Below are 25,936 nucleotides of genomic sequence, written 5' to 3' on the forward strand. Positions count from 1 at the left end.
GCATCTCTGGCCTGAAACCCAATTCTGTATAAATAAATAAATAAATCTTTAAAAAAATTGGAAATTGAATCTTAGTATGACTATATTTATGTTTGTTATTGTACAATGGGCCTGTTACATGCATTAGTCAGATTATTATGAGTGGGTTTTTGAGAAGAGAAACTTTGCAAATCAATTGGCAAGGAAATAAATCTACCTCCTCAATTAAATGAGGGAATGAAGGTATATAAGTTCTAGGGAACAGAGTTGAGAACAAAGGAGTCAGATTTTATTGAAGTGGGTTAAGAACAAAGAATTGTGGATTTGGCTGACATTTGGTGGCTAGTTACAGGGCAGTTCATGCACAAAGAAGTATGAACAGGCTTTTCCCCAGGTAAGTGGGGCTTTGAATTTCTGTGGATGGGCTGCTTACTTCTACAGAGCCTCCTCCTCTGATTCGCAGTATCTCTGGCCTCTATCCAGTCTGAACTCAGCTTGAGTTTAGTGGATAAGCCTCCAGGCATGCTGTGTGTATATACATAAATTTCAGAGAAAAGTTTAGATAGTTTTTTTTTTTTCCTCCTCCATTTTTTTGCTCTTAGGCTCTGAGACTAATTTCACCATTTAAACTCAGTTACATGTTCATCTGCCAGGGAGGTCCAAGGACATTTAGATTTGTGTCAGACAAGAAAGGTCAGGCAGAAATAGTTGATGGCTCAACATCACAGAATTGCCTGCAAGTGAAAGCCTGGGAGTGAACCAAATCTCTTTCCCACCTCAACTTGAATTCACTTACTGAGAAAATCATCTATGCTTTAGTACTACCATAATCTCTATGATATTGGAAACTGAGTTTGTTTTAAAAACAGATTCATACCCTGTCACTCACTGCCCTGTAAGGCCATGGTTGAAGCTTGATCAGTGTCTCTGAGTCACTTGATTTGTCATTAGAACCAGGCTCAGAATCTTCGTTTGATTGTTGTGGGCAGTTCCTGACACGGAATGACAGTGCAACAGATCCTACATATCAACAGCATTACCTCCTTCAAAATGAAGTCATGAAAAGCCTGACAGATTTACAGTTAGATAAAAACCAGAAAGAAGTATACTTGCAAGAGGGTAGAAGGGGACTGACCTCAGGGACTCCCGTAAAAATGAGAACCTGTCACATCTCTGGTACAGAAGTTTGAAAACTGATCATTTCATTCAGCAAGTACTTCTGAAATGTTCAGTGCATATCAGTTCTTGCTTTAGGGACAAGATATCAACTATGAACAAAACAGAACTGATTTAAAGTGGAAGCATTCTGAGGACTGGGTTATATATATTTTTTCACCTCTTTTTATACCCTTAGTCCTACTATGACAGAAAGGCTTGGAATTGTAAAATTTATATCCCATCCTTTTCTAAAAACTTAAAGCCACTTAAAGTGCAATGTGCAAATTATGAAAAGAGGTGACCCACATGGCTCAGCAGACCTCTCTTGTTTTCCCGCTACTCCCCTCAGCAGTGTACTTCATCAGTCTGCCTGTTCTTCTCCCTGCTTTGTCTCTGGTGAATCATCTCACTGCCCCTGCATCTCTGACCTGTACCCCAGTTCTGTATGCATAAAAAATAAATCTTTTAAAAAATAGAAATAGAGTCCATGACTAAAAGTGCTTTAAAAAATTTGAAAGCATTAGAACCCAAAATCAAGTTAGCAGAGGCTTGATGTGATGTGCACCTCTTGCCATTCTGGGCACCAGCACAGTGAGCCACAGGATAGCTGTAGGCTTTCCAGTGACCAAACTACTGTATCATAGTCTACCCACTGAAGCATTTTTTGGGAAGAAGTATAGTGATCCTAATACTAGTCCAGATGGAAATTTCTCCAAGATTTCTCCAAACGTGGACACTGTGGACATGCTATAGGAATGTGTCACAAGAAGCCAACACTCCAACAAAGGTGTGAGAACTGCCACCTTGGATCCAGATGGCCAAGTCTCTGTGAGTTCATTTTGCAAATCTAGGCAATAACTAGAAGCAAGTATGTCCATGGTAAGTCTGTCAGCAAAGATATTAAAGAATGAGGTAAAGAACTTTATGAAATAAAGAACTTGAATGTCATTCATAGAATAGCTGAAAGTAAGGCAGAGGGAGATAAGGTGGCTGGAAAACAGCATCTTGCAGAAAAATGTGTGCTTATAAACTTGATCAGAACAATCTCAACTCAGACCTTTTGGCTCATGCAACTCTGTGTATAGTTGGGTTTGGCTACAGGAGACCAGTGATGTGGGGGAGGGGACACCTGATAAAGGATGGAAGTATTCTGCCACTTTGGAATAGAATGAAAAAGTCTAGAAATGAAACTTCTTTGCAGTAGAAATCATCTAGACTACCTTTTTTTTTTTTTTTGAAAAGGAAATACTCTTTATTCAACTGGCATATCTGTGAATAAGACACATAGAAATAAGGTTAAACTGTGTTTCCATAGCTGTCTATCAATAGTTTTCACTCTGATTGTAAGAAATAATACAATTGGTTAAAAAATATGAAGGAAATTTGGCCATTCATTTCTAGACTCTGGATCTGGGATTAAAGTTATATATAGGGTGCAGAATCACATTAAAAAATATTATACAGAACTGGGGTGTAGGCCAGAGGTGCAGGGGAAGTGAGGGGATTCACCAGAGAAAAAGTGGGTAGCAGAACAGGCAGGTTGAAAAAGAACACTCCTGAGGGGAGCAGTGGACGAGACAGGAGAGGTCTGCTGCACCATGTGGATCACCTCCTGGCCAGGGATCGAACTCACACTGAATTGATTCCAGCTAGTGTGCAGTGCTGCGTCCTAACCAGTTGTGCCACCAAGGAGGGCCCAGAATCATATTTTTAACCAGCCATGACAGGTGGTTTGGGACTGGCTATCGCACTCATATATTATTCTGGAGAATTTCTGTGCCCCTTCCTTACTACTCCCTCCCCAAAGCTCATTATCTACATCCAGCCACATCTGCAGCCACAACTCACCCCTCACTTCAGGTCTGTGTATGGACAGGGACAGAGGCTGCTGGGGTGGTGGTGGTGTCCTCTAGATTAAACCAGTCTCTGCTACAGCAAGTACAATCTTTTTCTCCATTCCAAAGAACATTTGGGGAAACTGAGTCAGTGCTCAGCCGTCAGCAGGGAACAGGCCTCCCTTCAAGAGATGCCCCCAAGAATTTATTCATGTCTTGTTTCTCCCATAACTGTGGATCAAACCTCTCATCCAAATGTCCTGACCCCTCAAGAAAGGGAGAGAAAGTGGTGGTGTGGAAGGGAAGTAGCTGCCCGTGGTAGTACCCAGATAGCATCTCCAACCTGGGTAGAGATAGGAGCTTTCCTTCTTCCCAGTTCTTTCAGGTATGTTAAAAATCTTAACTGGAATAATTTAGTGCACTTTTCTTGAGTGCTTTGTGAATATTGAAAATTTTAGAGTAATTATTGATTTTTTGGTAAGTTATATAGTCAAGTAATATCATCTGATTATTTTGAGCTTTTTAAGGGCAAATTTTTAAAACTGTGTCTTTAGTAATAATTTGAAGTTTCAGAATTGAAGGATATTCTTCTTTGTCCTCAACCAAACATCAAGAAAACATTTTTTCTGACCTTTTATATTTCCTCCACCCCATTTTTTGATGTCTTATGTCTAGTTAGATTCATTATAGATGCAAGATAAAATCTTACAGTATTAAGGACCCTGCCTGGTGGGCAGCAGTTAAAGACAGAGCCCTACCAAGCTATTACCAGCACGTGCGTGATCACCAGTTGACCAGAGATGACCAACATGGTGGAGCAGACCCTCTCCTATCTGGTCTGCTGCTCCCCTCAGCAGTGTATTTCATTAGATCTGTCTGTTCTGCTCCCTACTCTGTCTCCTGTAACTTCTCTCACCTCCCCACCTCTGGCTTTACAGTAATTCTTGTATGCATGAATAAATAAATCCTAAACAAATAAAAAATTTTGGAATTAATGAAAAAAGCTTCATTAATTGCCATTAGGAAAGAATCTGGAAGTAGACTAGCATCTGTAAAAGTGTTTATTTGCCTTAGATATTTGTGCAAAAAATTTATTTCTGATCTTCATTTCATCAGGGGATAGTGATGTAATCAGGCGTCATGGCATCAAGATCAGTGGTACAGGTAACAGTTCCAACATGGTATAAGGGGGCATCTAGCCTCAGGCTGTACCCCAAGAGACTTAGAGAAGTGGCTCACTGGCACAAAGGTCCTGGAGAAGAGGACCTTGTAGCCTAGGCTAAACTATAGTAACCAATAACCTCCCAAAAGCAATGGTTTTAACAGCAAATTTTTATTTATTACTCTTTTCATACTTGATTGCAGGTAGAGAAGCCTCGTAGCCTCATCATCTGGATAGCATGACCTCTAGGGCTGCAAGAAGCAAGGGAAGATATAGCAGAAGGATTGCATGGGCTATAACACAGGGCCAGGCCTTGAACATACATGGATTTGGTTAGTTTTCTCAAACGAATCCCAGTGGTGCAAACTCATTTACAAGATCCAGATGCTGAGGAAGCTAAGAAATGTAAGAGGTTAGTTTGTGCTTAAGAAAAATGTGGCAGGCAAAGCGCAGCATCATCTGCCACAGAGAGTGAGGGAAGCGTGACAGTAAAGGATCACGGTGACGGGAGCTGTGGCAAATACAATTGTATATACCAATTCTCTTAGGGTCCCAGGTGCAATAAATACCATCTACTCTAACTGAAGTCAGCCTCATTTTACTTGGCTAAAAAGAAAGAGACGATGTAAGGATATGTTAGAGAGCTGTGGCATGTTGCAATGCATACCCCAGATACCGCTCACTTTTTTGCATAAGGCAAGTTCATGACAAATTGGAACCTACAGGGTCTGTGAAAGTAGAATAACACTACCTGCACTGTGGCTGCCTGTTTCTGGTAGGGTGTATTAATTGCTAGGGCTTTGAGCAGCTACTCCATGTACCCTCTTTCCAGCTGGATTGGGGGAAAGAGGGCACAATTTAAGGAGCTTCTGAATCTCATTTTCCTGGAGAATTAGATTCATAGCTTACAGTGGCTAGAGTTTTTGCTGAGTGTGGAACACATGTACTTGCCAACTTTCTGTTTCCTTTCAGAACTGGTTCAAATCAGGTCTCTCTGGTGGTGCAAGGGGACAAGTCCCAGTACTATGAAGCTATCCGCAGTCACTGAAGCAAGGGTTTAATCCCTGGATAGGGAGGTGACCCACATGGCCCACCAAACTTCCCCTGTCTTGCCCGCTGCTCCCATCAACAGTGTATTTCAGTAGATCTACCTGTCCTGCTCTCCACTCTGTCCCTGCTGAATCTTCTCACCTCCCTCCCCTGTGACCTACACCTAGCTCTTGTATGCATAAATAAAATAAATCTTAAAAAAAATAAATAAACAATTGGTTCAAAACCCTCAGATCAAGTTTCCAGCAAAGAAATATAAGACTTGTCTTTTAATCTTTGGGTGGCTGTCATAGCAACAGAGCTCTCCCTACTTATCACCCCCAGAGGCTACCCACTAGGCCTGCAGGGAATACCCTTGAGTGTTCCCTGGGAGATATCCAACTAGGGTCATCCAGTGAGCCTCAGACTCATTCAAACTTCCAAACAGGACAGTGAATCCCAGCTGTGTCTGTGACACATGTCAGTGTGTAGTGCAGGGACTAAAGGTCTGTATGTCAAGTATCAGTTTCTGGGTCACCAGTATTCTTATGCACCAGGAGACTTCCCTAAACCGGGAACTTCATCCTGTAGCCTAGGCCTCAGGACCATGCAGTCCCTCTGCCCTTTAGTTGCAAGGGCGGGTATCCTTTCCTCAAAACTGATAGTGCGGCTGTGTCCACTGTCACTTGTGGGAGGAGGCATGAACTGCCACCGGCTGGGAGCCCTGAGCCATGGCCAGGATGGAGGAGCCTGAGGGCCAGCACATCACCACATCTGGCAGTGAGCAGCCAGGGGCACGGGGTCCCGTACACTGAAATAGAAGGGAAGGGGCAACGAGGCAGGTGGGAACCCGAGGTGGGTGGTTCAGGCAGCATTTCTGTGACTACCTGTATTAATCTTATTGGAAGGAGAGAGGCTGAGGAAAGTTGAGAGAAAAAATTAAAGCTCCTGGTTCTCTGTAGCCTCTACCCCCTCCCCAGACTCTCTCCTTGGGTCTTGTTCAGGTTTCTACAGTAAATGGTTGAGACAAAGTTAGTAACAAGCCCATTTCCCTGGAAGTCAGTATACCTAATGTGTCAATGTGAACCCTTCCTCCACCAAAGCTGGAAGGGGACAGTCCCCCACCCCTGCTCTCATGACTATCTCCTTGCAAATGCACGGACTAGAAGAGGACTTGCCTGAGCCACTTTCCTGAGCCTCACTTTCCATGCCTGTGAAGCGACGTGCCAGCTGACGGTACACCTGAGCAGACCTTGGCCAGCAGCATGGAGCACAGACTTCCCCCTTTGTGACCTCACATCTGTGTGTGTCTAGCTCTGAAGCTCCCTCCTAGCAACTGTGTCCTGCATGGCCACTGCAGGGGTTACCTTGAAGGACTTGGGGTGGATTTCCTAGATGCTTTTCCCGGTGTTCCTCTCAGCACAGTGAATGCTCACTGTCAGCCCTGAAGCCTAGGGCAGCTGCTGCAGACAGGGGAGGAGCACCTTGTTTTTGCTGCCCCAGAGCCAGCAGGGGGCCCTGTGTCTCCAAGGAGAGATTCCAGCTGCCACCTGGAGAGTGAGACTGGGCTCGATATAAGCAAAGTCTTTAAATGGGGGCTGTGATCCCCATGGAAAGTGCTTCAAGAGGGTGTCCTGGCCTCATCCTTCTTTTAAGGGCAATCTTGGGCCACCATGCCCACACAATTCATCTGAAAAGTGTGCTCTTGCATGGGTCCAGATTGCACTTTCTGTTTTTGTGTGTGACACAATTGCAGGGACCAGCAGCCCCACCCATACTTCACACAGAAGGAATACAGTTAAGTTTCCCTACTAGGTTCTTACTAGATTTTCAGCTATAACTGCAAGTTATCTCTTTTTACAGAACACAGAACAACTGGAGACTTGTTCTCTAAAGAAGAAAGCTTGCTTTTGAGAGTCTTACAAATCTTGCAAAAAGAATCAGGTCAAATGAGTATGAAGAACTTCTGGAATTTCAGACCATTTACCCATGGTGGTGACAGTGGTGGTCCTTGTGCTTTTCTTGCCCCTTCCTATTTACCCATACTTCTGTATTTAACCATTTCAGCTGAAGATTTCCAGAACTGAGCTAGTGTAGCCCATGACCAAAATAAACAACCCTTCACCACTAAACTGACTTGTGGTCATCTAGAAATTTTCCAGGAATTTCTGAAAGAAGAATCAGGGAATAGCAAATGAAAACTAAGGGTTTGTTCTGATGCCAGCTGTGGGCTACAAATCCCCAACAAAGCAAGATATTCTCAGGTATACCAGCAGGTTATTTGTTTTACTCAAATTGTTCCAAAAATAATTTGGGTTCAATGAGCACTTCCAAAATCCAGGCCACTGTGGTGGGAGCCTGATGTTGTGTCTGTTGCACTTTGTGCTTCTTCCTGAACACTTTCTTCCAAAATCCTTGCTTGGGGACTAAGTACCAGGCCACTGTGGTGGAAGCCTGATGTTGTGTCTGTTACACTTTGTGCTTCTTCCTGAACACTTTCTTCAGGATGGCAGGTAGAAGATTGAGGGAGTGTCAGTTCCTGCCTTAGCGGTGGCCTCTGGTCACAGGTAATTCTAAGCAAACTGGAGCATGTTTGTGATAGCCATCCCAACCCCCAGGATGGCACAGTGATATCATCATTATTCCAGAATGTAATATCATTTCCACAGTTAAGAATTAGTACTTGAGGCCCTCCCTGGTGGCGCAGCAGGTTAAAGCACAGCACTGAGAAGCTAAAACCACTTCCGCATGAGTTCGATTCCCGCCTTCCCCGGAGGTGACCACATGGCGTGGCAGACCTCTCCTGACCCGCCCGCTGCTCCCCTCAGCAGTGTACTTCGTCGATCTGCCTGTTCTGATCCCCACTCTGTCTCTGGTGAAGCTTCTCACTGCCCCTGAGCCTCTGGCCTCTACCCCAGTTCTGTATGAACAAATAAATAAATCTTTATAAAAAAAAAGAATTAGTACTTGAGACAATAACATTAGAATAGTCCCAGTGAGTTATAGTTGCATCAAGTTTACTAAAAAGAGTGACTTTTCTTGACTTCTCAATGGTCCAGTCCCCCGGTTCTGACTACTGAAAGTACTGTGGGTTTTTTTCTTTTGCAAATATGCAGGTTTTGACCAACAGGCATGAATAAGTACTCTGTGATTTAAATAAACTTTTTTAAAACATACATATACCTATCCATTCTGTTGATGCTCTCTTAATGCCCTAGCACATTAGGGAAGTGATTCCAGCTGTTTTCTGTGTGAATATCAGAAACAGTATTTGTTTTACATTAAAACATATTCCACATGCCTTTAGAGTCCTCCTTGATGGAGCATTTTGATTATGTGTATGAATTAACACCTTGTCAACTTCTCCACTCTCTGGGTGAAGCAGTTTTGCACCAGGGAACACAACCTTTGGGAGTCTTCCTTCTGCTTCTCGTACTTTCCAACCTGTAAGTATTCTTAGGGTATAATTTGTAAACATTACCATGGGGGGCAAACACTTTAATTTGTGCCTCTAAAGAGATAGCCAAATTCAGGTGACCACAGCAAGTTCACTCCCATACTTGGAAAATGACAGAATTGTTTGCCTTTCAGTACATCAGATCTGCAGCTGCATTGGTTGTCTCTGTATCTTTCGATTTTGCAAAAGGGAATTGAAATCCAGCAAGTCGGATAAGGAGGCCATTCAGAAAATGAACAAAAAAGCAAATGAAAATGACCCAGAATGATGTGGTGTACTTTTCACTTTGTGTTTTGTAAGCATAAGTCCCCTCTTTATAATTTGCAATTTTTTCTGTGAGACGGTGGATTTTCACTTCAGAGGCGAACAAGATCATGACAAGACAGCCACAAGATCCTGTAAGAGAAGGCATAATATTTGGGGTCAAATTTACTGATTGTAAAGGGCAGGAAAGAGAGTCGTGTGCAAATTTAAGCAGTTTGCCACCATCCCTACTTGCATTCTTTACAAAATTATATCATTTGAAATTTGTAATGAAGGGCCTGATTCCCCACCCCATGGGTGACAATGTTTGGATTAGGAGGGTGGAGTCAAGCTGATCTTACAAAGACAGTTCCTCTTTGCTTGATGAGTAGGTTAATTGCCAGGTATCTTAACAGACTAATGGTGGAACGGACTGCAGAGCAATCCGACTGTTGTGACATGTTCAAGTAAGATGGCTTCTCTGTATTTCACAGGCCATGAAGCACAGAGCCTGTCATACAACCGCCTCTTGAAGTGCCTGCTGGACTCTCCACATTGGCCAGTTCTGCCTGGCCACAGCCACACAGAGGAGTCGCTGAGCAAACAAAGCTATGGATAAGAGGGCATATGGAGGGTGAATCTGTTCTTGTTTGTAGCAGAACTCAGAAATTTTACAAGGGCGTGTGACTGCCTTAAAAATACATACAAAAAAAAGGCTATAGACTGGGGTTTAGAGATAGGAGAGCTGCCTAGAGGTACAGGAAGTCCTCATCAAAGGTCATGATAGGTTCTTGGAAACTTTAATAAAAGCTGGTCTTTGACTGAAGCTGTTTAGTTCAATGTTTGACTAGGATTCTATTTTTCTCTTCAAGTTTAAAACAAAATGTCATTATTTGAAGAGCAATGATATGCATGTACTAGGAGGCTGCTCTTATTATCTCTTCTGGCCATGACTGAATCAAGGGCACAATGCCTCAAGGTCCAGCAGAAATTTTGGTTTCTGAAAGTAAAACCACATACAACAGAAAAACAGGAAAGGAGGAATTTGGATCCTGCTACCCAGGACCACTAGACCAACCTGGGTTGAGTGGTTCAAACTTAGATTTATGTGTGAGAGAAAAATAAGCATCATTTGGGCTGATCTGTTAGTATTATTTTTCCTATTGTCTCTCACGTACATAATCTAATCTTGACCAGGTGCAGCTGTGGTTTGGGCTGGGTCTCTGCTCGGCAGGGGGACTCCAGGCTGTAAACTCTGATGAAGCCTCTCTCCCTGAGAATGAGGAGCAGGAGACCCGAGGGAAGTGGTAGGCACAGAGGCCAAGACAGGCGGCAAGAGTCACAGGGTCCGGCGCACAGGGGAGGCCAGGACTTGCAGGGCTTCCACAGTGACAGTCAGTTATGAGGCAACTTGCTGAGACAGTTGTCTGACTTATGGCAAGCCAGATTAGGTCCAAATCCTGATTCTTTCACATATTATGTGAAATTAAGCAACTTTAATCTCCAGGTCTCTCTTTTCTCATCTACAAAATGTAGATAATAGAGATGAAACCTGGTTAACATTTAAAGGAGCAGAAACGCATATATATCTACTCCTAGATATATATGCTTAATTAATAGCTATTCCTATGGTTTTAATGTATTCTATTTCTCTTGCAAGTGCTTAGCATACTTTCTTATTTAAGCCACCCCCAATGAAGGAAACCTGACTGCACCAGACAGGCAACCCAAACAGTGTTTTGTTCCTCTGAATATACTCCCATTAGGTTTATGACTCCTTTAGGAAGGCTAGTGCATTTTGCTTTTCACTTACAATTAATTTAAATATCTTGGGAGCAGCAACAAGTGACTTAAGTTCCTATTTATTAATTCACTCTGTCACTTATTCAATTAGACTTATTATACACATAATGAAAGTTTAAACATGAAAGGAAAGGCATGTGGTATCTGCTCTAACAGAAAAATCAGGGAGGACACACAGATAACGCAACCATAAGTCAGTCACAGGGAGTCTGAACAGTAAGCAAGGTACAGGCATCTATGCTGAAAGTGACAGCAGCTTCACAGGAGTTTCCTGGGAAATAGCTCTAGGAAATGTTAGCTTAGCAGAGGGGCACAGGATGTGGGGGAGGGAGAGTGTTCCAGGTAGGAGGAGCTACAATGCAAATGAGGGTTCTCATTCCTTTTCCAATGACTTGGTTGGGGTTGCTGCAGGGATGGAGACTTGATCACGTGGACCGAGCTGGAAGTGGAAGCAGGGGTGAGTGTGAAAAGAGAAATCACATTTTTTCTCCTGTAGAATTTTGCCTGGGACTGGCCCATCAGTTTGATCCTCCTTTTACAACACCTGCCAAATAATCAAATGATATCATGTTCTCGACACTTTGCTTCCTGGCAGACTTGGAGCAGCAGTTGAGAACACTCCTTTGTAAAATTTGTCAGCCTATTTTTATATTCTGAACTTAAAACCAGTGCTCTCCCTTGGCAAAACCATATTATTCCTTTATTGTTAGCGCCAACAAAAAGACCACAATTCTGTTCTCTCTTGATCGTTTATTTGAAAATTGTAGAGAAAATGCCATTGCTTTTACTGTAAGAGCCTTCTTTGTCTGAGAGGATGTTAAGTTTCAGACAGAAGTAAAATACTGTATTTCCTGAATGTTTGAAAGGAAAATTCAAGCTTGGTTTCCTTTTCGACTTGTTAAATATTTTAAAGGTACTACTTTTTTAAGGAGATAGTGTTGTAGAGAACCTGACTTTCAGATCCCTAAAGCAAAAGCTTCTTGGGTGTTGTAAGACTCACAGCCTTTGCTGTACCTAATGCCTCACGATTGCAAGCTGCTCAAACAGTGCGCACAGGCCAGTATTTGGGAGGATGGTCTGAGTTTCTGCTGTGAATTCTGAACTTCACCTTGAGATCAACTTTATCATTTCAGAGTTAGAGCATGGAAATCCCACCTGAGTTTCTGCCAACACTTCCATAACTGCAAAGAGATGTGAAGGGAAACAAGTCCTTGTAGATTTAAGGTACTTTTGCTGCTCTCCACAGTGGATCTAAAAGATGTGAGGCCAGTGATAACTACATGTGACTTACACAGAGACACAGGACGAATTTTTCTCTGTGAACTGCCTGCTTGGAACATGGAGAGTGGCATGAAAGGGATAAAAGTGATGGGGGGAAAGGCTTAGCATGTTTCCACTATGGTCCAAGACTACAGCCAGGTATCCCCCACTTAGACAGCTATGGGCTCTCCATTTAGACAGTTCTACTCTATCTTCTGGAGATCACCCTGCTCTCAGAGTGATGAATCCTCAAGGTGCATGGGTGGGCTCATGTGGAGTCCTCAGCCCATGCAGTCTGTACTCTAACCACTGGGAATTCCCTCCCTAAACAGCCCTAAGTGCATTTCCAAGGTGGTACGAGCATCTTCCCTGGACCTGCTCTCCCCAAGGCAGACAGTAGCTGATGCTGCAGTCTGGAGGCCTGTGAGTGGCCATGGATGGCTGCTTCAGGGGCACCAGAGCACAGATGCACTTTGAGGTATCTCCACACATGGGCTGGGTGCTCTTTTCCATGTGTGACAAACCAAGTGCAGGGAGGGAAGTGCCTATGCTGGCACCACATTCATGGGCAGCATCCTAGGATTCAAGAAGTCCAAATCTGAACCTGGTCCTCCAGATCCTTGTAGAGAGAGGTTTACTGAGGTAGAAAGCTAGAACACATCTTGTTGAATAGCTTATCATCTTTTTTTTTTTTTTTAAGATTTTTATTTATTTATGCGTACAGAACTTGGGTACAGGCCAAAGGTGTAGGGGCGGTGAGAGAATTCACTAGAGACAGACTGGGGAGCAGAAACAGGCTGACTATCCAAGTACACTGCTGAGGGGAGCAGCGGGCAGGTCAGGAGAGGTCTGCCACGCCCTATGGATCACCTCTGGGGCAGGCGGGGATCGAACTCATGTGGAAGTGGCTTTAGTTTCTTAGTGCAGTGCTTTAACCCACTGTGCCACCAGGGAGGGCCCAGCTTATCATCTTTAACTTTTAAATTTTTACAGAAGTAGTAAGTAAGTAGACTTCTTGCCCAAGGTCTCACAAATATTAAGATCAGGTCCGTAGACCTCCCTCTTCCTTTTCCCAGTAGTCCATGTACACCAAGAATCAAGAATCTGGGGCCATTTGGACAGATTCCCTGCATGTCTGCCATCTGGCCAACCCTGCTCTGTCCACAAGATGGGTGTGAGTGCACTAGGACTTGGGAAGGCCTGCAAAGCCTCACTCAGGCTACCATTTGGATTATATCCAGACATCGGACCCAGGTTTTCTTGAGTGGTGTCTTATTCAAAGAACTACAACCATTTTCTTCATGTGTTTGATTTCTTCACTGTCTGGCCAGTGTGTAGTTTTTATTTTGTTTTAATGATACTGATCACTGAGTTCATTTCTGATTGAACAGAGCAGCAGAATGATAGGGTTGTCACACTATGAATTAATATTTGCAGTACTCTAGACACCATATGCTCTTAATTCTCTGGCAATTATTTGGGGCTGCAGGATAGGGTGCCTCTCACCTCCAGTCCTTACAGAATGGGGTGCAGATCACAGTCAAGAAGAAAGCTGCTGTTTAACCCCTGGCTGACCCTGAGGGTAACTATGATTTTGTGGGTGGGAACATCCGGCCAAGATCTGTGGGAGTCCGGGGTAGCATGGATTTCAGTATAAATGTGTCCTCAATTGTAGGTAAAAATCTCTGAAACATTCTCCTATTATAACTAAGGTTGTACTTTGGGAAATAATAAATTAGAATTTCAATTACATGTAAGATAATGGCCAACATTTCCAGAAAGCTAACGCATTATCTTTAAATGCTCTTATAGGTGACAAATATTAGAGGCACTTCATTTCCTCCATTGAATGATAAATTGATAAGTTCCTTCTTTGAGGAGTGTTGAGAGATGATAAATGAGGTAAGAGGCCACAACTTCTCAGGCCTAGGTGCTAAATTTATGTGAAATTATGCTATCTCACTAGAAAATCAGCTTTTAAAGCTAAGGTCACCTGCAAGGATTTCTTCCCTACATAGAAGTTGTTCTAGCACATCACTGCTTAGATACCAATGGTTACCAGCTAGAAAAGGGACAAGTGAACCAAATGAATACCTAAGAGTAGAGTGTGCGGCCCTGTCAGAGAGCAAATGGTCACTGTGAACTGCTCAAGAGTGGTGTGGGTGAAGGAACAATACCACTTGGATTCAGCTCTTTTTTGTCTTCTGCAATGCAGAGTTGAAGAGAACACACCTAACTTAAGTTTTACAAATGGCATGTCAGTGGGAAGGCTGATTTGTACAAAAAAGAAATGCTTTAAAACACACTTTTTCTAATTTGATTTGATTTTTCAAAAAGAATGTCATCTGTTACCAGAAAAATAGAAAAAGCTGCTGTTTTAGCCATTGATTGAACAAACATCTACTGGATGCTTCCTGTCTGCCCTGGGTGCTGGAGATACAGCACTGAGAAAAACAGACAGACATCCCCATCCTCACAGAGCATCAATAGTGCAACAGTTGGAGGGAGAGACAATAGCAAGATGTCATTTCCGCAGACTATCAGAGCAAAGAAGGTAGAAAAAAACTGAAAACACTGCTAGGGGAGCAGTGGGTGAGACAGGAGAGAATGCTGTGACATGTGGTTTAGGTCCCTGGCTGGGCATCAAACTTGTGCAGCTGTGGCTGGTGAGAGCTTCACAATGCTGGGACTTGCTCCCTTGCACCACCAGGGAGGGCCCAGAGATGTAGTTTTAGTGCCTCTCGAGGGAAATCAGGGGAGTGAGAAGGTGAATATTTATAACAAGGAATATTTAAGCTGAAGGAACAAATGCAAAGAAATAAGGTGATTTGAGTGGAAACAGGAGAGAACCAGAGGAGTAAGAAATAATCTGTTTTTGTTGGGCGGGGAGTGAGGAGTATTGCGTGTGTATATGCACAGGTGGAGACTATGTGTGTCTGTGTGTGTGTTTATGGGTTGGGCACGTCAGTGCGGATTTGGAGGTTCTCATAAGGACTTGGGCTTTGATTCTAAATGAAACAGAAAGGAAGACAAACAGGCCAGCATCTTTACTAGATTAGGATTGAGCATCTCCTTGCACACGGTCATGGTTAACAAAGTGAGCTGAACCATGCTCCTGCCACCACCGTGACACTGAAATGCAGCCCACTTTCCTCACTGCTGGCCTTTCAGCTGGTACCCTACATCGCAAAACAAGATTTTTTTCCATGTTGCCATCGCAGGCTGGCTACACTTCTCTTTTTATTCTGTGGCCTCCTTTTTAAGGTCTATGCTGAGAAACTAGAAGAATATTTTCATTGCATACTTTTCTTACCACATATCCTTATCCTTCTTTGAGTTCTATGGCTTTGGTGCCTGGATATCCCTGTATCTCTTTCTTGGATCCTGAACAATAGCTCCTCCATAAGGACTGAAGTGAGAACCCGATGCAGGTTGCTTTCACAACAGCTGCAGAATCGCATGTGCTAGATATATTACAGAGGTCAGGGTATTATTAATTCTGAAACTGGTACATAAGCATTCTACTTTGTACTGAACTTTACTTTCCTGTTTGTGTTTGTTCATGTCTTTGCTTATCTATGTTCCATGCCTTCATTGTCATTGTCATAACTCATGAGGCTTATATTAGGAGCATCCCCCTTTAAAGAAAGTCAGTCATTTTATTGGTTTTCCTTATTTGTATAGATATACATATATGTGTAACTAATACCATGACACGGTCAGAGAAGTTAAAATAAATACAATTGACAAAAAGGTGTACATTTCAGCATTTTTAAAATCACCTTCAAATGTTCTGAATGAATAGATTCCATAGCATCCTCAAAGAATATTCACAGAGCTATCGAGGATGTTCTACCATTGACTGATGGCAAGTCATCTACACAGATGCTCACTTTTGCATGTAGATCTGGATAAGACTGTTCATGAGCAATTGGGAAATCTCCCAGTTGAGAGAATGTATAGAAGCCATACATAAGCATATCAATGTTTCAACATGAAACTAGGGGTCCAGTTGTTTTACTCAGCTCCCTCTTTTTCTTCTCCTCCTTTGAATACAACTCACTCTCTTCCTATATTATAAATTTTGAGAGACTTTTTTTTCATATTCTTTTCCCCATTCTGCCACCCCCAGGCACCACACCTCTTTTTACTTTTATAGGTCACTCACTTTTGACTGCTATCCTTGAGATATCCTCTCCTCGTAGCCTCTGGGTTTCCATGGTCTCCTGGTTTCCCTTTCTCCTCTCTGAACATGCCTTGTCAGTCTCCTTTGCTGGCAACTTCTCCTCCTCAATCCAGAAATTAACTGACATTGTTCTTTGCAGATTGGTCCTGGGCCAACTTTTCTCTATCTACATTTTCTCCCTAGATGATCTCATCCATTTTCATTGATTTAAATAATATCTATATCCTGACAATTCCTAAATTGATGTCCTTGTCTAGACATCTTCTCTGAGCTCCAGACTCATATATCTGGCTGTCTACTTGACATCTCCACTTGGGTCTCTCTGAGGATCTCAAACTAGATATGCCCCAAATAGAACACTTAATTTCTAGAGCTAAGCTACTCTCCCCACCTCTTTTTTGCCATAAATTCTAAGCCTCTTCCTCCCTGTCTTATTCATCTTGGTTAATGCCATCGTTGTCTATTATCTATTGCATAAGCTATCTGCAAAACATTTCAGATATATTTTCAAAATGTTTTTAGAATCCATTCATCTCTCTCCATCTTTGGTGCAATAACCTAGTCCTTCACCAGACAATTCTTAAAAGGTAAAGCAGCTACCAGGCATCTTAAAGTCTTTCAAAAGCTTCTCACTGCAACTCAAATCAATTCTAAAAAACTCACTGTGGTTTTTGAGGTCTGACATTAATTGGCATCAACTGAACTTTGTAATTTTTTTTCTTTTTTTTGCCATTTCCCCCTCACTGCCTACTCCCCAGCCATATCAATCTTCTTTTGTCCTATAACACCTCAGTCTCTTTCCCTAGAGTCCATATATTTGCCTTCTCCTCTCCTGGGGGAGTTCTCTGAGCTTTTTGGTATCTTTGGAACTCAGCTAGTTGAAGTGGTCTCTAATGACCACAACATCGAAGTCCTGTTCCCCCTCCCTTTCATTCCTTATTGGCAGCAGCCTGTGTCTCACCCTCACTATAATAACTGTGACCTTGAAATGTTTAAGACTTTGATTGATGCCCTCCCTGGACTGTAAGCCCCACAAAGGGACTGTGTGCCTGAGGTGTTGTGGTGTCACTAGCATGTATCACAATAACTGCACACAGTGGAATTCATAAATGCAGTTGTATACTTGTGTCGGTGGTTCTCAACACTGGCCACACATTCAAACTATCAAAAGGAACTTAAAAATAAGTGTATCAGTTCTCAGATCTCACCTCCTGAGACTCCAATGTAATCATTCTTGTGTGCGGACAAGTCATCAGTATTTTTAGAAACCTCTTCAGGTGATTCGAATATATACCCTGGGAAGAGAATTAATGCCCAAAATTATCTATGGGGGCTATTCAGATATTACTAAAATCCTAATTTGGGCAAAAATTTCTCAGACCTAGTTTCTAATTGACAATATGAGTAAGCACAAAATAGCTGACTTGCATAGGTTTCAGGAGACAATGACAGTGTCAGAAAAGTTAGATGATGAACGCTGAATATGAGCCATCTGGAGGCTATGGCAAATGAAAGGAATATGCCGTAACAGGATAGTAGGTCAAAGTATGAGTCACTTGTGGTGAGTGAAACTACTGGCAACCTAAACCAAGAGTCATTTCCTCTTCCTGTCAACCTGGTCTGGCACTACCTCATCAGGAAACCTAAGGAGATGCTCACAGTATTGTTACTCTGGGCACTCTGGCATGTTCTAGGTGCACAGCCAGGAAGGCCTCTTTTTCTTCCCCCATCTTCATGCCTCAGGAGGCCAAGTCTAGCTTCTAGTGGGAAGGCAGATACCTGGAGAATGGGCCAGGAATGACATCAGCATGAGGGAAAGGGGAAACTGGAGGCTGAGGAGGAAGGTGTTTTCTCTGTTGATTGAGGAAAGCTACCAAAGCAGAGAATTAGGGGAGGAAACAGTGCATCAGAGCTGCCAGCGATCTCTCCAGGGATGTGGTTCCCACTCGAACTAAAGGTCCTCGTGTGCAGTGTCTACCCTCTGAGTGTGTGATTTGCTGGTTCCTGCTGGGAGTGTGATAGAGCTGTCCTGCCCCCACCCTTTCACAAGCAGGGTTTAGAGCTGGGGTCTGCATAAGCAACTCTAGGCAAGCATCTCCCAGACTCCAGCGAATCCCGGACCCTGTATGTATTCTAGGAGATTGAAATAGTCTGTGACTCGCGTGACCTACTGGCCCATCCAAGCCAGAAGTCACAGACCATCAGTCCTTTTCACTCTCAAACATACACCATTTAAAAAAATAAATAGAAAATTTTAGAATTAAAAAAATAATAATTTTGGGCTTTAAAAAATGGATGATCTGGAAACACTAGGCCTTTATCATCTACCGTACACAGATTTGGAAATGGCTCCTTCTTTTATTTTCTCTGCCCCTTTCTTTCCTCATTCACAAACCTTTTTTTTTTAAGATTTATTTACTTATGCATACAGAACTGGGGTGCAGGCAAAGGTGCAGGGGCAGTGAGAGGCTTCACCAGAGACAGAGAGGGGAACAAAACAGGCCGACTGACGAAGTACAATGCCGAGGGGAGCAGTGGGCGGGTCAGGAGAGGTCTGCCCCACTATGTGGGTCACCTTAGGGGCTGGTGATCGAACTCATGCTGAAGTGGCTTTAGCTTCTTAGTGCTGTGCTTAACCCACTGTGCCACGAGGGAGGGCCCCACAAACCTTTTTTAAGCATCTACTTTTGCAAAAAAGATCAAAGATAGAGTGTAAGCATAAGGTCCGTTTGCTCCCATATATATTCATATGCTCAGTTTTTCTTTACATTAGACTTGGCCAAAGGCTGAGGTAAGAAGCTGAAGTTGGATGAAATTCTACATTTTTATGATTATGGTATCTCCCTGCCAGATAAGTATTTTCTTTTTTTTTAATTCGATGTTCTTTGACTCATCTTGCTTTTCAAATACTATTATTTTGTCTCTACCTTTGAACAATCCAATAATTTGTCTTCAAAATGGGTTGTTCTGAATTTCATTTAGGAGCTACAGTGCTAGATGGCTATGCCAGTTACTAAGCTGTTATGTCTTGACTTCAAACAGTTCTTTTCCCTTCTTTGTGTTACTTGGTCAAGACTCTCAGATTGCAGTTCTGCCCTGTCAGCTACTTCCCACTAGATTCAGCCAAGAAAGAGCCTGAGAACAGAGGGGGCACTGAGCAGGTGAGGAGGTTCTGCCCCTTCTGCTTTGCCATAGGAAGAACATTTCTCCCACAGACACAGCTGGATTATTCCCAAGAGCTTTACACACTTCCAGAGCTGCCTCTAGGGTCCCATCTCAAAGGTCAGAGTCCCAGAGCCTGGTCTCTCCTGTAACCTCCAGGCCTGGTGAATCCAAGCTCTTCCCTTGGTTCTCTAGACCTTGGGATGGTAGCTGTTCTCTCAGATTACCATCTTTGAGTTACCTTAGGGTCTCATTTTCATTCTTTTTCAGTCCTGCAACACCTGTATAATCAATTCCCCACGGCCATGGTTTTGAAACTTGAGCTTACATCAGAATCACCTGGAGGCCTTGTTAAAACTGATTGCAGGGCTCCACTCCCAGAGTTTCTGATGCAGGAGGTCTGGGGTGGAGCCTGGGAATTTGCTCTTCTATAAAGTTCCCTGGTGATGCAGATGTTGGGGAGCTACTTTTCAGAAGGAACATTATATTCGCTCTGTTAAAATAGTGTATATTTTGTTCTTCAGCTGACTCCTTGAGTCAATGAGCTTCATGAAAATAGACCGTGCAGAGTCATCAGTTGGACCTCATTGGTTGGGTGGGGAAAAGTCATCCCCCAAAACCCATTTCTACCCTGGACTTTCCTATGAGATTGAATCACTCTCTTGGCCTATCTGTCCTCACTCTGTGCCTGTGCTCTTGCTCCTGTGCCCAGATGGCAAAGTGCTTAGTCTTTTTGATATTTCTTCCCACCTGTCTTTGACTCATGCATATACCCTCTGTGGGTCCTGGGTGAGCATGAGCTATTTCCAGACATTTCTCTAACCTGTGCTTTCGAGCGGCCAAACTGACCTCTCCTTTGGGGCTTGCTTTTTGAAGCCCACAAATACATGTTGTGCATTGAATTTTTTTTCAGGTTCAGAGATTTAGATTAGAATCTTGTTAGAGAGATACAAGAGATGCAAAAGATTTAGATTCTGTTCTCCTAGGACATATTTAAAAACTGTGTGACCTGCTTCTGAAAAATATAGAGAAACTCTTAACAGAATTCCTACTTGAGAAAAACTACTTTGGTTGGGTGAATCATTTGATTAGTAAGAAGTGGGTAGGGTGAGACACCAAAAATTGTGTTCAGGTAATAGTGGATTGTGGCAATACTGACTTTAGAGACAGTGAGTCTGTGCTAACTCAGCTTTGTTTCAAAGAGAAGACCCAATGTAACTTGTGGCTGAAGTTGAATCATGTTGGGGAAAAGACTAGTGTCAAGGGGTGTGGGGGAACAGTGGCAGTCAGAGGCAGCTACAAGAAGAGCAAAGCAATCTAATAGGAATTTTTAATACATTGCTGCTGCAAGTTGTTATCTATCTTTTCATGAAATCATTAATGACATCACTTATTTCTTGGGAATATGACAAGGCACAGAATTTCTTGCAAATGTGGTAAAATCAGAGAGCTTTCCTCTTACAGAAGAATAACTACATGTGTGTTAATATATTTATTATTTTCTTATCTCCTCTCTCTCTTTCTAAATTTATCCTAAGCACCATGTGGTACTGCTTGAATTTCACCCTTTCCATCAGGCCTGGTTATTGAGTAGTACTTTGTTGTTAATAAACTAATTCCTGGCTTAGACAGTTATCACTAGATCACACAAAGTACCTAGAAACCTGAATATGGCATCTTGTAAGTGAGTGGAGCACTGGCCTTTAACTCACCTAGGATGATCTCTATTTATTTTTCTGATTATGAATAAATTAATGCCCATTACTGAGCATTTAGAAATAATACAAAGAATGAGAAAAATGAAAATTATCTATAATTTCACTGTTCAAAGTTTAGCCACTACCAGTAGAATATTTTTCCATATGTATATAATGTTATAGGTGTGTATTTACAAAATACATATAATATAGGTATATATGATATATAATATATATAATGCAATAGGTGTGTATGTATATGAAATCTTATTTACTGTTTTTTAATTTAAAAGTTAATTAGTATTTTGTATTAACTGAACATATAATTGAATTCCCTATTGTTGGATATATTTTTCTACACTTTTGCTATCAATGTAATGGCCCAGTGAAACCCATATATCTATAACATAACTTTATGTTTGGGTGCACCTGTTCTTCTATACACTGAAAAGCACATTTGGCTTCAGGGGAAGACTACTGTACTTACCTGAAATGAAGCTCAAAAGATACAAACCTAGTGGACCATGCAGAGTTTCAAAGGGTTTTCCAAAAGCATTGTACATGAAGAAGGCTGTCCCCACCATGGTTAAAACAATAAGGATCACAGAGAAGAGTATGACGTTGATGTGGATGCTCAATGGGATGGCTTTGAGCAAATCTGGGAAAACTGAACATGAAAGAACAATTAGAAGAAATCTTAGTAGTAGTAACCTACAAGCATAATTTTAAAATTTAAATCTGGGGACTCCCTGGTGGCACAAAGGGTTAACTCTCAGCACTATGAAGCAATCTACAGTAACTGCAGCATGAGTTTGATTCCCAGCCAGGGAGAGGACCCACATGGCGTGGCAGACCTTTCCTGCCTCACCTGCTGCTACTCTCAGCAGTGTATTTCAGTTAGTCTGTCTCTGGTGAACACTCTCACTATACCCCCAACCCCCTCCCCACACAACCCACACCTCTGGCCTACACCCCAGGTCTTGTATACATAAATAAATAAATAAATAAATGGTTTTTAAAAAATTAAATCCTGTTTGAACTTCCAAAATTACTAAACTCCTTTAGACAATACACTCTTCACTAATATATAATGGATTTTGTACAAATGTATATTTGTAAAATCGCATTTACAATGGGATTTTTTTATAGAGGACACTAGTAAAAACTACAAGGAGGGGATCAGAAAGTGTCTTTTCTTGTCCTTGAGTATATTTAATTTCTTAAATAAACAAGTGTTGGCTTTGTAATCAAAAAGTATACATTCTGATTACCAAAGTTTTAAGGACATTTCCCAATAGTCATTTTTTATTGTTTTTCTTAAATGATCTTAACTTATAAGTACATTTTTAGTTTGGGGATATCTAGTGATAGTGAAAACATCAGGAGATATATATATATACATATATATATATACATGTATATATATATATATGTATGTATGTATATATATATATATGTGTATGTATGTATGTCTATATACATATATATATAGCTGTAAAAATTATTTCTAATCCACAGCAATATTAAAAAATAGGATGTTTTCAAATTCAGTATTTTGATGTAGCACAAGCTGTGGGAAAATAATTCCTGGTGACACAAGAAATATTTTCCACTTGGAAAAAACACCAAATCTATTTCTAGATTTTGTGTTCAGGGCAAGTTTTCCTTGTTTGTAGAGGAAATAAAATACTTTATAAATGTAGGGTTTTCTCTTATCTGGCAAGGCATCAGCATGCTGAGCCTCAGCAAACCCAGCAAGACCAGTGTGGAGAGGTTTAGTTCAGTCTACTTTAGTTTCCTAACCATTTATCAAATGTTTGATTTCTTGACTGAGCCCCTCCTATGTCCTAGGCATTGCTCAATGTGCTGTAAAGAGAGCCCTTAGACAACATACACAAGAGACAAGTCAACAAATACTTGTAATAGTTTATCTCCAAAGGTGGCTGACATCATTATCTCTTTCCTTTTACACACGTCACTTCCCCTTTAGGAGGTAGAATTTATTTCTCAATCCCCTTGAACCTGGGCTAGCCTACAACTGCTCTGAGAGCTGAATATGGCAGCAGAAGTTTACCATTTCAGTCCCGGTTCCAGATCACAAGAGGACCAATCATTTCACCTGTTTTCTCATTGAGATTTTATAACCAGTGGCTGAAGCCAATGACTGTTAACAGGTGGTGTCCCCTGAAGGGGGCTGCTGGTGTTGTTAGTTAGCCCCTTTGGAATGGAGACTCTGATAGGAAATATAAAGACTGCAGAAGCAGCTCCAGGATTTCTGTGTTTGGAAGTGAGCTTTCCAGTTTGAGTGCTTGTGCTTCAGCATTTGGTATTTCAGTGTTTTTGAATCATCAGCAATTTTAGGGTCAGCTATTTTTGCTCCAACCATGCAGATCTTCAAGAAAGTTGGTGTAGGCCTCTGAAGAAGGTGGAGAGGGTTTTCACAGCCAACCTCTGGGAGGAAAATTTCAGAAAGTTTGCAAGTAGCCAAGCTACTGAAATGGTTTCCAGTTCTGCTTTTGTTCCAGCCTGGCAGAGAAAGCAAAGATCAGGAGCCCAGAGGGTGTGAGCATGGAGCTGCTGATTTGGGGCCATGTGTTGGGCCTCTGCAGCTGCTATTTTGAGTGTCACTTGTCTAGTGCTGTGCTGGGGGATCTCTGCAGCTCTAGTGAACATCTATTGTTTGTCTTCTGTGGTCTTTGTGAATTGGGTCCAGCCTGTAGTCTGGTTGCCACGTTCTCTAGGTCCCCAGAGGCAGAAAGACACTAGATTGGGAGTGTTTGTGTTTAGGACTTTTCCTCTCAGAGGCTGGCTGTTGAAAGCCTCTCCCATGTTCTTCAGAGGCCCACAACAGCCTTCTTGAAGATCTGCATGGTTGGGGCAAAGAGATGGGTGTCTGGCCTAAAGTAGTAACAGTAGAGGTAGTAAGAGGTTGTCAAATTTGGACTATATCTTGTTGAAAGGAAGGAACCAAATTCCTAGATTTTTGGCCTGAGCCTATTAGCCATCAGTATGTCTTCTCTGAAGAAATGTCTAATCAGATCCTCTGGCCTTTTTTAATTACATTCTTTTTTGTTGTTAAATTGTATGATTTTTTTTTTTTACTTTTTAGATTTTTAATCCCTTGTTAGACATATGCACCTATCTTTACCCAATCACTAGTACGTCTTTCTTTCTCTTGTTTTTTGATGATAGTTTCTTTCACAGCACAGAGGATTTTAATTTGATGCAGTCACACTTTATTGCCATTGGAGTAGAATCCCAGAGACATCTCTGAGACAGATGTCAAGAGCATATTGCCTATGTTGTCTTTTACAGTTTAAAATCTTACATTCAAGTCTTTAATGCATTTTTTTTTAAGATTTATTTATTTGTGCATACAGAACTGGGGTACAGGCCAGAGGCTTCACCAGAGACAGAGTGGGGAACAGAAGAGGCAGATCGACGAAGTACACTGCTGAGGGGAGCAGCGGGCGGGCCAGGAGAGGTCTGCCACACCATGTGGTCACCTCCGGGGCAGGCGGGAATCGAACTCATGCGGAAGCAGCTTTAGATTCTCAGTGCTGTGCTTTAACCCGCTGCACCACCAGGGAGGGCCATCTTTAATGAATTTTTAATTGACTTTTGTCCATGGTGTTAAGAAGCCACAGTGTAATTTCATTCTTTTGTATGTGGTTGACCAGCTTTACCAACACCATTTGTTGAAGAAACTCTTTGCTCACTGTATGTTGTAAATGAGTTGTCCTTGTATGTATGCATTGTGAGAGTTCTATTTTAGACACTTTAAATTTGAGATGTGTTTAAGGCCTCTTAATAGGAGTGTCAAATAAGCTTTCTCTGTCTGAAGGTCCAGGATGAAGGTGAGTATTTAATAAAGAGGCACAATGATGAGGCAAGCAAAGTGCCTAGGGTGTAAAATCCAAAAAGACAGCCACTCTAGCTTCCAACCCTGTACTTGTGTAAGTATGAAGGTGATAGTCTCCTTACACTTTATGATGTAAGTGCCTTCATGGAGTCAACCTAAATCTGGCCTTGATTTTTAAAGCCATGGGAGTGGCTATTGCCTGTGGACAATCAGTAGCTAAGAGGAGAGAAGGGCTGATAAAGAGCCATGAGGCTACCATCCCAATCACATTGAAGAGGAAGAGTATTCAGCCAGTAAGGCTGAGAAAGCAAGTCTGTAAATTAGGACAAATATAGGGTGTGGAGGCCAAGGGAAAAGGAAGAGAAAGTGATCAGCCTACAAATGTTTCATACATTTATTCAAAAGCAGGCCATACCTGTGCAGATGCCCATGGCCACAAAGTTCTACATCTAACCACCTGTCAGAAAGTCACTGGAGGAGGGAGTTAAATGGATTCAGAACAAATTCTTCACTGTCGATTCATATAACTAACTACATGCATGCATACACATACATAAAACATGTTTACTATTAGCTAAGGATATCCTCCTCATGAGGACTGACAGATCATTGTAGCCTGAGGATAATATTTTAGCTAGGGCATAGGGAAAAAGGGACTAGAGTGTAATGTGTCACTATCTCCTTTGAGGCCGCTGAATGTTCCCGATAAAGCATTAAAATGTAGTTCATCTCTTGCTCCTAGAATTTTTGTCTTATGGATATTTTTGCATATAATCCAATACAATATTACCAGGGTAAGTCATTGCAGCATTATTTTAGTAGCAAAAATGTTGTACATGGTTTATACAGCAAGCAGTAGTAAGTATAGCCACACAGTGGAATGTTAGTCAAAATGGAGCAAACCTCTAAGACCATCTATGGAATGATCATCAAAATGTTAGATGAAAGCTCAGACCAAATAAAGAGAAGTATGCCTCAGTTTTCCACTTTGGGAAATGTCAAGAGGACTATATACACTAACATGTAATTATTTAAGTACATATCTGATTTAATTTTCTCAGCAGCCCTAGTGAGATAGGTACTATTATTAGTCCCACTTACCA

General features: G+C 41.9%; 1 protein-coding gene across 2 annotated transcripts in view; it reads right to left on the reverse strand.

The window, feature by feature from the left end:
* Positions 1-8,697: 8,697 nt before the first annotated feature.
* Positions 8,698-25,936, reverse strand: part of CLRN1 (clarin 1) — a 46,990-nt gene continuing 29,751 nt past the window's right edge. The window contains exons 2-3 of one of the 2 annotated variants that reach the window (XM_004674921.1): positions 21,459-21,638; positions 8,698-9,016 (exon numbers count right to left, since the gene is read on the reverse strand). In XM_004674921.1, the coding sequence (XP_004674978.1) occupies positions 8,751-9,016; positions 21,459-21,638 (446 nt within the window). In that variant the 3' untranslated portion in view covers positions 8,698-8,750. Of the gene's footprint in view, positions 9,053-21,458; positions 21,639-25,936 lie in introns of both variants that reach the window. The other variant, XM_004674920.1, reaches the window with a different exon arrangement.

The sequence above is a fragment of the Condylura cristata genome, unplaced genomic scaffold, assembly GCF_000260355.1.
Source record: "Condylura cristata isolate star-nosed mole 26May11 unplaced genomic scaffold, ConCri1.0 scaffold00003, whole genome shotgun sequence".
NCBI lineage: Eukaryota > Metazoa > Chordata > Mammalia > Eulipotyphla > Talpidae > Condylura > Condylura cristata.